General features: G+C 39.3%; 1 protein-coding gene across 1 annotated transcript; it reads left to right on the top strand.

Moving 5' to 3' along the window:
• The first annotated feature begins 384 nt into the window (after window positions 1-384).
• Window positions 385-14619, top strand: kcnj6 (potassium inwardly rectifying channel subfamily J member 6). The gene is made up of 4 exons (XM_020640557.3): window positions 385-537; window positions 1012-1215; window positions 10712-11632; window positions 13417-14619. The coding sequence occupies exons 3-4, from the start codon at window positions 10735-10737 to the stop codon at window positions 13767-13769; spliced, it is 1251 nt and encodes a 416-aa protein (XP_020496213.2). The 5' UTR covers window positions 385-537; window positions 1012-1215; window positions 10712-10734; the 3' UTR covers window positions 13770-14619.
• Window positions 14620-14625: the final 6 nt, after the last annotated feature.

Here is a 14625-nt window from a genome sequence, read left to right as displayed (position 1 = left end):
AGAACGTAAATCCCATGTTAAAAAATTAAGGATTTCCTTTTCCCTGTCAGATTCTCCTCCTATCAGGAGGACTGTGTGTCATGGAGCTCTCCATGGTGCTGATCTATGTCCACAACACTGAGATGATCCTGCTAAAAACTTTAATGTTTAATCACTGAATGTACCTGTAAGTAAATGTGTTGTGTTTCATTGAATCAAGACATCTCGTATAGGTCTTAAAAAAACAGATTCAATGGTAATAAAATGGATAATTATGCAGTCGCTGTTTGGTCTCCGCGTGTATCATTCACTCATCTTCTCATCTCAGGTGTTCCAATTAAACTGGAGACTAAAAATATGTGTGCCTGTCAAGTTGTTCCTTTCTAATGATTTCAAGTGGAAGCGATTCGAGTGGGAAAACATCGGGATGTAGCAATTTGTGTGACATCCCCTCCCCCTTTATTCCTCCTCTACCTGCCGCTGTGTGCGATGGATGGGCGGAGTCTCAGAGTCAAGAGTTTGCTGGTCTGAGGAAGAATCCATCTGTGTCTATGATATGTGAGTTTCCTCTGCTTTTACTTTGCTTGTGATGTATCTACTGTTGTGTCGTGAAGTTACTTCTGTACGCATAGTCATAAATTACCTTTTTATATTGAATAACATCCTGCGCTACCCTTCTTCTTTTCGTTAGCTGATAAACCAGTGAATGTGTAGATTCAAAGATGGATTGAGGTTTCTTGCCTTTGCTCAAATGACATTTTATTTAGTTGAAATTTTTAATTGCTCTATTTAATCCTAAGAGATTATAACAATAACTGGCACACACAAATATTTCTGGGGATAGTTGGGGGAGCAGCAGAAACCCTTAATGAATAACAACTATCATATTCAAACTGTGATTATTAAATGTGTCTAAGAAGGTTTTACTAGAATACAATATAAATGGACAGTGATGTAATTATATTTTCTTAAACATGCATTATCGTGTAAGTCTATACCCTCTCTCTCTCTCTCTCTCTCTCTCTCTCTCAGCTGAGGGGTGGAGGCTGACGGACGGACGGTGCCTTTTTTTTTTCTTCTTCTTCTTCTGTGGAGAGGGATGGAGGAAAGAGGGAATTAGTGTGGCTATCCTTCAGTCCGTGTTTCGCTCCGCAGACAGCGCCGGGATCATCTCAGCCTCCGCAGATGATTTTCAGGAAAATGACCCGGGGAGTGACCGTTGATCTGCTGCACGAGGTACGCACCTCTTCCCGGTAGCGATGATAGCTCGTTAAATGTAATCATGATGTATTATATGTGGGGGGGGGGGGACGGGGACGGTGGGGGTGGGTAGTTACATAAGAGTGCAAGGCGACTCACAGAGTGATTAGGGAGATTTATCACCATGTAAAAAAATCATGGATAGGCTATTAATTTTTTTAAATCCCGATTTTTCCTTTTGTGACATAACAGAGGAAAACCAGCCTGTTAAATAAAACAAACCAGCAGGTGTTAGAGAAAAGAGCCAGCAGGCCCGCGGCCTCACCACCACCTTCCTCAGGACCACTTAACCCTCCACCACAGGCGGGGAAAACCGAGCCACAGAGCTGCAAATAAAAACGGACCCGGATTTGGAGGCTTTTATTATTACCCTGCTCGGGATCGACCTCCCGTCTCCATGGAAACGGGAAATCTCCAGCATGTTTAGTTTGCTCTCCTCTTCCTGCAGACGCACCTGATCCCAGCAACAACAAAAAAAAAAAAAAAAGAGAGAGGGAGAGAGAAACATAGCCTTTAACCTTCAGCCTGCTCTGTGGTCATATCCTGTGACAGTGCTGGGGAAGACTTCAATAATAAAAACATGTGTTCTGCATTAATTAGTAGAGCCTCATGAGGTGGGGCTAGTTATTCTGTGTATTCTGATTGACTATAAAGAATTGTTTTATTATTTGTTTAAGTTTAAGGTTATTTTCAATGATGGAAAAACATCATTTTCAATTCTCCTTTGCCAACAAAGCAAATTAATAGACCTTTTTTCAGAGGTAGAACACATAAGCCTATTTAAAGCGCCAGTGTTTAAGATAGTAGCCTAGGTTTCTGTCGAGTTCTCATCAACAGAAATAGAAAATAATGTTCAGTAAAATGTGTATATTATCAGCTAAGAACACCAGTTGTTGTGTTTTTTATTACCTTTGAATGAACCCTCTATTCAGGGGGGAGCAGGACTTGTCCAAGCCCTCAGGAAGTGTACCAGGATTTGCAGCCAATTAGACATAGTGGCCAAACCATGTAATGCCAGTTAATTTTCTAGGCACAGTAACATCTTGACCGAGACAAAAGTCAATCAGATAAAAGTCTCTATTCAGGTATGTTATCTTCCAATGGGGGAAAAACTAAACTAAATTATTGGACCCTAAAGTTGTACAAATCACCAAAAGCCAAATTAACCCAGAGTTGAAGATAACAGGTTGTTTCTGTCATGACTAACAAACCATGTAATCCCAAATTGAGCCTGTTATTCTGTGGGCTCTAATCTCAAGTAAATACTCTTCACTTAGAACGAAACAAGTAGAATAAATAATTTAAACATTGTTTTATTTTAAATTAATAATTGTTTTACAGTCTAAAGGAGCAATGTCTCCCCTCGCCGCCTCCTCCCTAGAGTGGATGCCCATGTGGGTTGCCATGTTGCGGAAACTGAAGCTTCAGTGTTTAGCCAGCTCTACATCGGTATTGAAACCTTTCTGCTTTCTGATCTCTCTCCATTTTTCTCCTTATTAGGAAAATGCAGAGGCTTTTTAGGTCGGGTAGAATCCGACATATCTATAATTAGATCTCTTGCCCGCTTCCATCGCTGCAACACAGTATGCGTGATAAATGGTCTCATATCTTGTAAACCAAGGGGTGTCCAAAAAGGCCTCGTGGGGGTGCCTTAAAACCGCCTACTTCTCTGGTCAAAACAAAAACAGACCGGAATCTAAACTAGAAGGAGGACATACTGGGTGCTGCATTGTCATTTTATGATTTAATTCAGTAGATACTTTACATTTCGCTCCTCATACTAGAATATTTTAAAGATGTTTAGTTAATCTCCAGTATTCATTTTAAAGTGTTATATATTAAGCCTTTGTTTTTCATTTAAACCTCTGCTGCTCAAAGCCTCCTCCTCCTCCTCTGTAAGAACCAGGACTGCCTTTCTTTCTGGTATTTAGCAGTTAAATCTTTAAACTGCTGACAGTCATTTTTATTGAACTGTACTCATGGATCCTGGTATAGTAACACTGTCTGTGGGCTGATAGCACCCACCTGAACTCTACCTGTGTCGGTTTGGCAACAGGCTCAAGAGCTAACCCCCTCACTTTTTTAAATTTCTATTTCAGTCCACGTCCATTTTAAAGTTTCAGGTTGTTTCACAACATCTTTCTGAACACCGTCTTTTAATTAAAAGCTAAGACACGATCTGATTTGACAAAAATGTTGACAAACGCTCTTGAGTGCATTTACTTGTAACACAGCGCTCATAGTAAAGTGTTGAGGATTCTTTTTTGCACAAATGTTTGCCTCACAGGCTGCTCTGCATTCAGTATCTTCTTGGTGAAGTATTTTGATGCTTCAGGTCTTTCTGCCTGACAGCTATTTCTCTTTTGTCCAGAAGTATCCTGGGGGGGTTTCCTGGGTTGGATGTAAGCACTGAATCTGTTGATATTTGTAGGGAAAGATCATGGTTACGGTCTAAACAACACTTTTTGTTGTTGTTTTTGAGCATTCTCATGGAGCTCCTGGATGAATGTCCTGTGACTGACCCCCTTCATCCACCCACCATCCACTTCCCTTCCCTTTTTGCTGTCTATTGCATCCACTTCAAGTCTGTCCAAAAACCTCTCCGATAAACTCTTGTCAAACCTGTAGACACTACTCAGAGTTTAATGAATATGGTTTATATGGGGCGTCAGATGGCCTAGCAGTTATGTCGTGCTCCATGTATAGAGGCTATAGGCCTTGAAGCAGGTGCCCTGGTTTCATCTCCACCCCACGGCAATCGAGCCTCATGCCTCTCTCTCATCCCTGTTTCCCATTCTACCCACTGTCCTCTCTTTACAATAAAGGATTTTTTTTCATATAGTAATTCTTCTCTAGAAAATATATTAAAGGCAAAACAGCAAACCAGAGAAGTTTGATATAGATATAGATAAAGGATAATAAGAAGAAATGATTAGGTTCTTGTGCACACAGATGTTTACATTGTACTCTTATTTTAGATCACAAACTGACTCTCTCAGATGATCTCTGCAAAACTTGCACATGACAATTTGCAGTGACTAACTTTGGAGATGTGACCTGATTACACATTTGACATTATCAATGCAAAAAAAACTGTGAGCTGCAAACCGAGAGCTACAAAAAATAAAACTTTGTGCCGATAAAAAGTTGCGTACCAACAATTAGATCATAAAAATGAATAAAACATAAAAATGTCAGGTATAGCTTTATAACAGAGTTTATAAAATGATCCTTAGCTTTATAGATTAGCCATGAACAGTTAATAGACTTAATTGTGTTGTCAGGTTATGAATAAAAAAACATTTTGATAGTAACTATCCTCCTTTGCATGTTTGGCTTTACTGCACATAACTCTTAACTGTCCTGTATCGTTCACCTCACTATTTATACTCTCTGTGTATACCTCCTATTATTATTATTATTATTGTTGTTTGTATTTATCTTACCTATTCTGTGAATTTTGTATTATTCTCCGTCTTGCTGTTTCAACACCAGAACTCCCGCCCCTGCGGAACAATAAAGTATAACCTTAATGTTAATGTGGAGACCTTTAAGAAAAACAACCACCTACCCTCTTGAAGAGACCAATAATATAATTTCATCTTGATGTTAGTGGTCAGCCATCAACCCTTTTTTATTAACTTTATAACAATAACGACTCTAGTCTTGGTCACTAACTTAAATGTAATGTGTGACCTTTCATCAACAATTGGCTGAAGTTTAGATTATAAAGTGAAAGACCTGTGACCTGACTGTAAATACTTTAAGATCACATCAGTTTGACTACACTTTAATAATAACCTAACTGTTCCTTTATAATGTAATCACTGCCTGTTTTAATTTGCAGCTGAAGACAAATCAATACTTCCTGGACAGATGTTTCACATTAAAAACCTCTGGAAGCTTTAGATGCACTTGCAGTCCTTGGATGCATGGATTATATTTAATTTAATCTCTTATTTCATTAAGAAAAAACAGCTGTAAAATGAGGCTCCTTTTTTTAATCATCTGACCACACTTCTACAGAAGTAGGGAATACTGTGGTACGCTTTGAAAATTATTTCTGTGTGACTTTCAGACCGCCTGTGCTCAGCTGTTCGAGTGCCTAAAAATAGCCCGTGTCCCAGTGCGGCCTCAACTCAATTTTGGCCACATCTGGAACCCGCTACCTGTTTACAACAATCTTTCCTACCCAGAGACATTGAGAGAAGAGGTGACAATTCAATCACTGAAGTGTCAGCTGATCTTTTCACACATCTCGAGCTACATCCGTTGAAGTCCTGGTTCCTCCGACACAATAAATCTCGACATCCTGTCTCAGGGCCGAGCACGGTTTTTCATTACACTTATATAACCATCAGTGAGTCTAACCAATCTTGTATGCAATAACCCTTTTGTAATTCAATTTGGTAATACAAGTTAGTTCATGATTGGACTCCAGCTCCCCCCCCCAACACCTGCTTAGATAATCCAATTAACCGCCTGCTAACCCTTCCCTTGACCAAATAATCTAATCATCTGGCCCCTTAGATTTTTTTGACATCATACCCTCAGACATTTTTTTGAGCGTTACTCAGAAGAGTTTGAAAAGTGAACTTTTTATTTTCAGCCTTTTTAAACCTGAAGCACAACAACAAAATTGAAGGGAAGCGCGTGTGTTTGCTCTTATTTAACAGCTTAAGTTAGCATGCTAATTAGTTTACTACTCATGAATCTAGCCTACCAAAGCTATATTAGCAACGCCTTAGCTCACTATCTTATTTAGTGGATGTAACAGTTGCATTAGCAAAACTCACATTCAGGACTGAAACATATCAACTGTGTTAAGGCTATTACTGGATGCTATTAAAGGTTAAGCTAAGAGTAACAACTCTCTCCTGCTCTTCATTTGATTTATCGGATGCTCTATCTCTACCTGACAGCTGAACACAAAGCCCCAATCAATGTCGTCAAATCACTTTCATCCCAATCTTAGAACCCTTGGACTATCGTGTGAAAACATAAACTCTCTGTGACCAACATGTTCTGTTGAAACCAACAGTTAGCAAGAAAGGCATCTGTGTCAGAGCATCCCCATTGTTGACAGTGTGACGAGGAACTTGAGAAGCCAGAATGGAGTTGTTGTCTGGAAACAACAACACAGACAGAAGTATTAGTTGCATTTGTACGCAGATATAATTTAAGGACATTGATTAATCTAAATGGTTGTTAGATGACTGCCTATGGCTTCTTCGATTGCATTACGACAGATTCTCTGCCCTCTTTTGTTTTACTATCAAAAACCTGCTGAAACACGAGTGGACGATACTCCTCATATTAAAAAAAACAAAACCAGAACAGTTCCAACACCAAAATCGAGTCCTGCACCTATCCTAATATGCAGAATCTGCAAGAAGAGATTACATATATTGAAGCTTTGTTACACTGCTTTAAGCCTACATTTAGCATAATCCTTACTGGTCTGGAATTTAGCTGGAAAAAAAACGGACATACTAAACTCTATTTCAATGTGATAAATTTGCACAAAAGCCATGACATTGTATTTTCTGTTCAGTTCAGTAGAAAAAACTCCTCCTGCGCAATGAATATGAATTTATGTCAGTACTTCACGCACTAAAGAAGACATGTTTACCTGGTCTTAATTTGCATCAATTATTTTTTTTACCCAATGGGGGCATCTGAAACAAGCTGTAAGTACAGCATATTGGGATAACATTTGTAACATGATATTCCTTCAAGTTGTTAATTGTAACAGAAAAATAAACATGCAGCAGATAATGCACAATTTTTCCATTTAATAAGAGTTGGTTTTTTTTATGAACCAGCAAATGCAAGTTGAATATTCACTCTTTCTTTAGCTCTGTTTCTTCTCCACAGTAAATACTGTATGTAGCTCGTTAGCCGCTAATCAGTCCATCATGCGACTAAGCAAATAACAAAAATTGTAGGGAGCGTAAAGTGGAGCTTTTTCTGCTACTGATGAAAAAAAAACAAAAAAACGACGCTGTAAGAGTGTTTGGAGTGAGTCATAAATCCAAAACAATGAGCTGAAAGATGCAAAAATGCTCAATAGAACCGAGGAGAACTGCAAAATATGGGGACGACTTTCACAAACACATTAATGTATGAATTTAAAGATATCAATATAGCATTTTTAATTCAACTAAAATATACAAAAAAAGTATTAATTATTTTTCTTATATTGGTTTTTATATAAGTCCTTATTGTCACCATCATATCAAAAACAAGCCTGTATGCAATTATGTTTCTATTCACAAATATTCATCATTCAGAGCAAAAAAAAAAACAAACAAAAAAAAACAGCTGTCACATGAATGACAGCTTTATGCACAAAGCAGACACGGGTACATTGTTCCTCCTCAGGCCCTCTGAAACAAGATGAAACAGACAAATGTTATCCAACGCTGTGTGGCCTCATCCTCATACATTCCTGCTATATTGTAAGCACTTGCTAGACTGAGCTGTGCGTTGTCATGGAAACCAGCGCTGCTCAAGCTCATAATATTCCCCCGGTGAATGGAGAGCAGAACGGCTTCAACACAGAGACATTTGTACCAGAAGGAAAAACTGGGGGGGGGGGTGGGGGGGGGACACTGATGGCGGCTTAGGAAATGTGCATAGTAAAGGAAAAATCTGACAGTACAGAGCACAGCAGAAAAAATGACACATCAGAAGGGATCACGTAACTCGACTGTGTTTCGGAGTCAGATATATTTATGCCTCTGTGGAGGTCATGGACGAAGCACAAAATAGACATAAACAGAACAGCGCAGTACCAACACGTTGTTTTACATCTAATCGTGACTGCAGAGAAATCTTCAGCTCTCTGTGGTCTGATTCGGTAACACAGAGTTACTCATGATAATATTTTGGGAAAACTCAAAACACGTGTTTGGTTTTTTTTCCAGCAACTGGTTTATCAAAGATTTAAGTTATATAAAATCAAACTGAGAAATGAAGTAACACTCAATGAATGTATTTCCTTGTAAAAAAAAAAAAAAAAAAAAGAAATGCCATTCATAGTGTGGAATTATTTGAAATGTTAATGTTTTAGTCTTTATTTCTAAATTAATTTTAAATTCAAACCAATTACTAAGCAAAAAACTGCATGAAAATATTACTAGCATTACTTTGTTGTCCAGCAGAGAGCTGCATGTTATAGCCTTTTAGTTTATATTTATATATTTGTCCTAGGGGGAATATTCTAACTGAGTGAAATGACCCACAAGTAACTACTTGGCAGCCATGTGAACAGCTGGTAAAATTATCTAAATGCTAAGGAAGGTAATTCAGTGCTTGAATTCTGATCTTCTTAAGCTACCCAGAGCAATCCTTACTTTGAATTATAACCCTTATAATTTGTTGAAGCGGCAATAATTGAAGCACACAGCTGTTTAAAAATAAACAGCTGTGTGCTTCAATTATTGCCGCTTCAACAAATTATAAGTATTACTAACTATAACTATAACTATTTCTCTCCACAGATTTCCTCTTAGTCCTTACATACTGTGCTGTGATTGGTTAGCATTACCAATGGGGTTACACACAGGACTTTACCCCAGTTCACTGTTCATTTATTCTGTCATGTCAAATGTCAATATTAAAAGCTAGAGTAAGCTATTTTTCCGTGTGGCTTTTCCCCCCCTCTTTATAATTTTGGTGACATTCAATAAACATCCTGACATCTATCAGTAAATTCAACGCTCTGACGAAAATGGGACAAAGGATGTGGTATTTGTTGCTGTCACGTTCTTCCAATAACTTCGTCAAATCACTTATTTAAGATCTAAGGAATTTATTGGATGGTTTACCTGTTTATGTTTCCACCTGTGTGCATTCATTGCGCATGGATGGATTCTTCCACATGCTAAAGCTAACATGTTAATCCCACAAGAACTGAGATGAGGAGTTTTATGAAACCATTAGCATTGGCAACAATGCTTTGAAGTCTTGTATCATTTGCCCTTGTGAAGTCATCCCGCACCATAAGTAATGCAGTGCATGTGTTGTTGGGGATCATCTTTGTTGCAGTTGGGTCCATACACTTACAAAACCTAGCTTACTCTTGTTGGTTTTTCCATCACAGTATTTATATTTTCGGCTTAGCCATGACCTCTTCCTAAATCGAGCAAAGAACTTTACTGTAGGTGCCTAAACAAAGTATATCTGAACATTGTAAAACCGTCACAGATTGGTTGGGTTTAGCTGGACCAAAATAGTCGACATGGACCGGGGTCTCTTGTCCTTCTTGGCGAAACGCTTCCTGTGGGAAAGCCATGAATTGAGGGCCATATTGAGACCACAATAACCACCCAATATCAAAACTGTAAGTCAGAATATGCAAAACTTTATTGGGTCAAAATAAAACTTCCTTCCTTCACAGTAGACTCATGTCAACAATACCTCTGTAGCATCAATACCTACTCTACTAAAAGTAGAGTTGGTCTCAGCTCTATTGTCTTTTCACATCTGTCCTTGACCTCATGTCGTTTTTCATAGAGGTCAAGTCAAGTTTTATGTTAAAGATACAAGTTGTAATTTATTTTTCTATTCTGCAATAAAGGAGACCTGAACTATTAGCCAGAAAATGGTTTGTTCTACCTAGTTCAGTCTGATGTAAACTATTCAGAAGGTGATACAAAATGATTTTCTATGTTTGACTGTATGAAAACTCAGTGGTCCAAACCTAACAGGGACAGTTGGCATACCAAAACAGTTAAATATAGAAATGGGCACAATTTAGGTCACAGTTAAATCTCTGCTTTGACACCATTTCCAATCCTCTATTTATTGTCAGTGGGTAATTATCTCATTTCTCAGATATGGCCACATCACAGTATGATTTACCCATGGGTGCTGAGGAGCTCCCAAACACCCACGATGCATCACAGCCTAACTTCAGTCTCCGTACTGCGCCAGTTTCTGTGACCAAGTGTAGCTCGCTCTTGGCGGTGTGGGTGGTTACACGTTTTCTCAGCCTTACCATAGCTGCAGTGTTTCATGCTGAGACCGTTTAGTACTACTAGTAAGTCTAAACACTGGTGCTGGGGGTATTGGAAACAATAGCAGAGTAGGAGGAGGTCTATTGTTAAAGATATAATCAGCATGTATGTGCTGTTTGTGTAGCCGCCACTCAGCTATGGAAAAACTATTTGTTACTTTTTCCCACTCCTAACATCTCCAAATAAAATCAATTACCCTGCTAAATATGCATATCTTAGATTTTTCAGGGACAGCCAAAGTATAAAGTCCAATATTTACCTCTGAAACTTAGTGAAGTGGAAGTATGAAGTAGTTTACTTAAGTATTTGAGTCAAAGAACTTTGCATCAGTCCACTTATAAAGTATCCATCATCTGTACTTTCTTTGAATCAAGGCAGAAACAAGGTTCCCCCATGCTTGGACTGACTTAAATTAACCTCACCATTTATCTTCATGTCTTCTCTTCCAGGCTTGATTCCACCTAAAAACCTCATGGAGCAGGATGTGGAGAGCCCGGCCATCATCAGACAGCCAAAGTTGCCGAAGCAGGCCCGCGAGGACCTGCCCAAGCAGCTGGCAAGAGTTGAACGGTCGAAGAGGGTCCAGCGGTACGTCCAGAAAGACGGAAAGTGCAACGTTCACCATGGGAACGTTAGAGAGACTTACCGCTATCTCACAGACATTTTCACCACACTGGTAGATCTCAAATGGAGGTTCAACCTCTTCATCTTCGTGTTGGTGTACACGGTGACCTGGCTCTTCTTTGGCTTCATGTGGTGGCTTATCGCTTACCTTCGCGGTGATCTGGACCATTTATCAGACAACCAGTGGACTCCATGTGTCAATAACCTCAACAGTTTTGTATCAGCCTTTCTGTTCTCCATTGAGACAGAGACCACAATCGGTTACGGATACAGAGTAATAACGGACAAATGCCCTGAGGGGATAGTTCTGCTTTTAATCCAGTCAGTGCTGGGATCTATTGTGAATGCCTTCATGGTGGGTTGCATGTTTGTTAAGATCTCACAGCCCAAGAAGCGAGCCGAGACTCTTGTGTTTTCCACCAATGCGGTCATCTCCATGAGAGATGGACGACTGTGCCTGATGTTCAGAGTCGGAGACCTCCGAAACTCGCACATCGTTGAGGCTTCAATCAGGGCCAAGCTTATCAAGTCAAAGCAGACCAAGGAAGGGGAGTTCATTCCCCTGAACCAGACAGACATGAATGTGGGCTACAACACAGGAGATGACAGGCTTTTCCTCGTGTCGCCGCTCATCATCTGCCATGAGATTAATCAGAACAGCCCCTTCTGGGATATCTCACAAGCATACCTGGAAAATGAGGACTTGGAGATAGTCGTGATTCTGGAGGGGATGGTGGAGGCCACAGGTGAGTAAAAATCACATTTTTGTATACATATATTATGATGCACAAGTTCTAATATTGTGAAATGTGTTTTTTAATTGATTTACTGATTTTGTGCAATATCTTAAATCCACCGTCACCCTTTGTTATTTATTTTTATTTTTTTAAATGTTCTTTTTATTAGGAAAAGCACAGTATAATTTACATTGCACATATCCTCTTATAGGTATTTGTCCATTGTTTGTCCCCCTTTTCGCCGGGACATGGGAAAGACGGGTGCAGAAAATCTTAGTGTCTTTGTCCATAATGCTGTCCCAAAAAAAGAAATCGTTCATTTACTGCAACATGTGAACCACAGAACCAGGGTCCCTTTTTTATTATTAGAAATGTTATTTCAGAAGATTGTATTTACAGAAGGTTCAGTGTGCAAAACAGCATCGTTATTACAATCCAAGCCAATGACTGATCCTTTTTGTAATCCAATAAGACAAAAATAAAACAAAGGATGACAATGTTGATGTGAAATTGACCTATAATTATCAATCGCCATTCAATTCTGTAAAGACTTTATTTGTTCCCAATGGATGTATTCTATTAACTATAGTAATCCCTTGACTATCCTGTCGCCCTGCAGCGTTATAAAATACCCTATAAGCTCCACAGGTAGAGACATGTGCTCACCTCACATTTGCATCACCTGCCAACAATCCCTGGATAGAAATACATAGTAATATGTACGATCAGAAGGTGTTGAGCCGGTGCTGCCTATTGCTTAATCTGGTAATTTTCCTCACTATTAGCCAAGGTAGAATAAACCGGTTACATAATGCCTTTAGGTGTTTTGAAGCATCTGCTAGAGGCTCACAGAGGACTTTCCAAAGATGACACTATAAATAAATCATGGGTAAATGATGTTGGGAAACTATCAAAACCCATCGCCCCTTTAGATACATGGAGCTGTGTTCCTGTAAGTGGTCACTGTTTGGTTATATGTGGAAAACTGCAGAATTAAGTGTGTTCAGATCCCCCAGACTGATATCATGTGTTTTAGCATTATTGAGCCGATATGTTTTCATCTAAAAGTGGTTGGTCTACATGAAAAGACAGAAAACATGTACTGTATGTGTTGTCAATATGACACTTTTAGTTCACTGGATTATCTCAGGCACAGGTTTCCATCAAGAGTTATTAGAGGTGCAGAAAAAGTCACCTGAGACAGAGATTGTGATCTCATAGAGACAGGTAAACTTACAGATGTTCTTTAAAGAGAAAGGAAGTTTGTCACTTTACTGTTTGGTAGAGTTAAGGTTGGGGTTAGGGTTTGGTAGTGATGTTTGCAGTAGTGGTAAACACGTACAGTTTATGTGGACAATTTAAAACAGAAACCAAATGAGTGCACTATATAGTCCGTATACCTCGTATACCACATACCTCCCTATGGGGAGTAGGGAATGAGTGTGGAATGAGTGTGATTTCAATTATTGTTTCGATGATTGTTTATGAGTTTATAAGTGTGTCAAATAAATGTAAAGACAAAGAGCTCTGTACACATAGGGCCACCAAAATCGACTAAATGAAAGTAACCCACAGCCGCCTTAAATATATGTTATACTTTACATCTCACATAGAATTATGGGAAGAAAAGTCATTCGTGCTTGTTGTACTTTGGGAAAATCAGAAATGTGAGAGAAACCCAAAGTCTGACTAAATAAAACTCGTATTATGGTATTTAGTAAATGTGTATTCAAACCCGTGTTTCCCCTCTAAATCTACACATTTCAATCCCAATTGTTATATTATGTCTCCAGGCATGACGTGCCAGGCTAGGAGCTCTTACATCAGCAGCGAGATCAAGTGGGGCTACCGCTTCACACCGGTCCTGACGCTGGAGGACGGCTTCTACGAGGTGGACTACAACAGCTTCCATGATATCTACGAGACGAACACACCCGCCTGTAGTGCCAAAGAGCTGGCTGATATGACCAACCGCACCCGCCTGCCCCTCACCTGGTCTCTGGCCAGTAAACTGAGCCAGCAGGGACTGCCGGAGTCTGAGCAGGAGGCTCCAGTGACAAAAACCAGTGAGGACAAAGAGGGGAAGAGCGAGCAGACTGAGAGGAACGGGGACATTGCCAACATAGAGAGCGAGTCCAAAGTGTAGCGAGTACGATAGAGATCCATGTGAGATTATTACTGAGTACTGTAGGACTCACCAAACAAGATCTCAGAGCACAGGTGAGAGTTTGAGGTACTAAACGAGGACCAATGAGCACAGTAGACCAAGTATCCCTGCACCAAGAAATGCTTTTTTTCTCAGTGATTCACAGTCACCCCATAACATCTAGACATGTGACCCACCGCTGAACTGAAACCCTCTGCGGAAAGTGCATGTTTCATACATGATGTGATGTCCTCCTGATGAGATTCCTGTTATTTTTTCTATAAGATATTCCTAGGGGCATTTGCATAAGTATTTTTGTATATACTCTAAAATGTTTTGAATTCTTTGTTTTGTTGCAGTGTGAATATTTGACATATGTTTGATACTAATACCTTTAGGTTAGTTCTGTACATATATATTCTATGCCTTACTGTATGTAAAAAGCCTTGATTATTTGATATTTCAGAACTATATTAGCATGTATAAACATTATCTGCTGTTAATTTATCTTGTATTGTGTATATACTGTATGATGATAATGTAATAAGGAACACGTACATCTCAATGGATGCAAGCTCTAGTTGAAACCAATGACAAAAACTTCCCCAAATGATAAATGTTTGTTTAAGGTAGAACCACACGTCTTCAACACCGTTCCTCCAGAAGCCATGACTTGCTGTTTACAGCTGAGTGACTTCCGACAACGGCCCTTTAAAACTGCATCTCGTCACTTTTGCACATTGGAGGCCTCTGGTGGAGAAAGGAAGTCGCAGTTTTCGCTCTCCAGGAATCTCTCACATGTCACCTAACAGTATCAAAAATAAATAAACTGATAATTGCAGATCATGAACCTGTT

This window comes from Labrus bergylta, chromosome 14 (genome assembly GCF_963930695.1).
Source record: "Labrus bergylta chromosome 14, fLabBer1.1, whole genome shotgun sequence".
NCBI classification, from domain to species: domain Eukaryota; kingdom Metazoa; phylum Chordata; class Actinopteri; order Labriformes; family Labridae; genus Labrus; species Labrus bergylta.
This window is presented reverse-complemented; position numbering and strand designations above follow the sequence as displayed.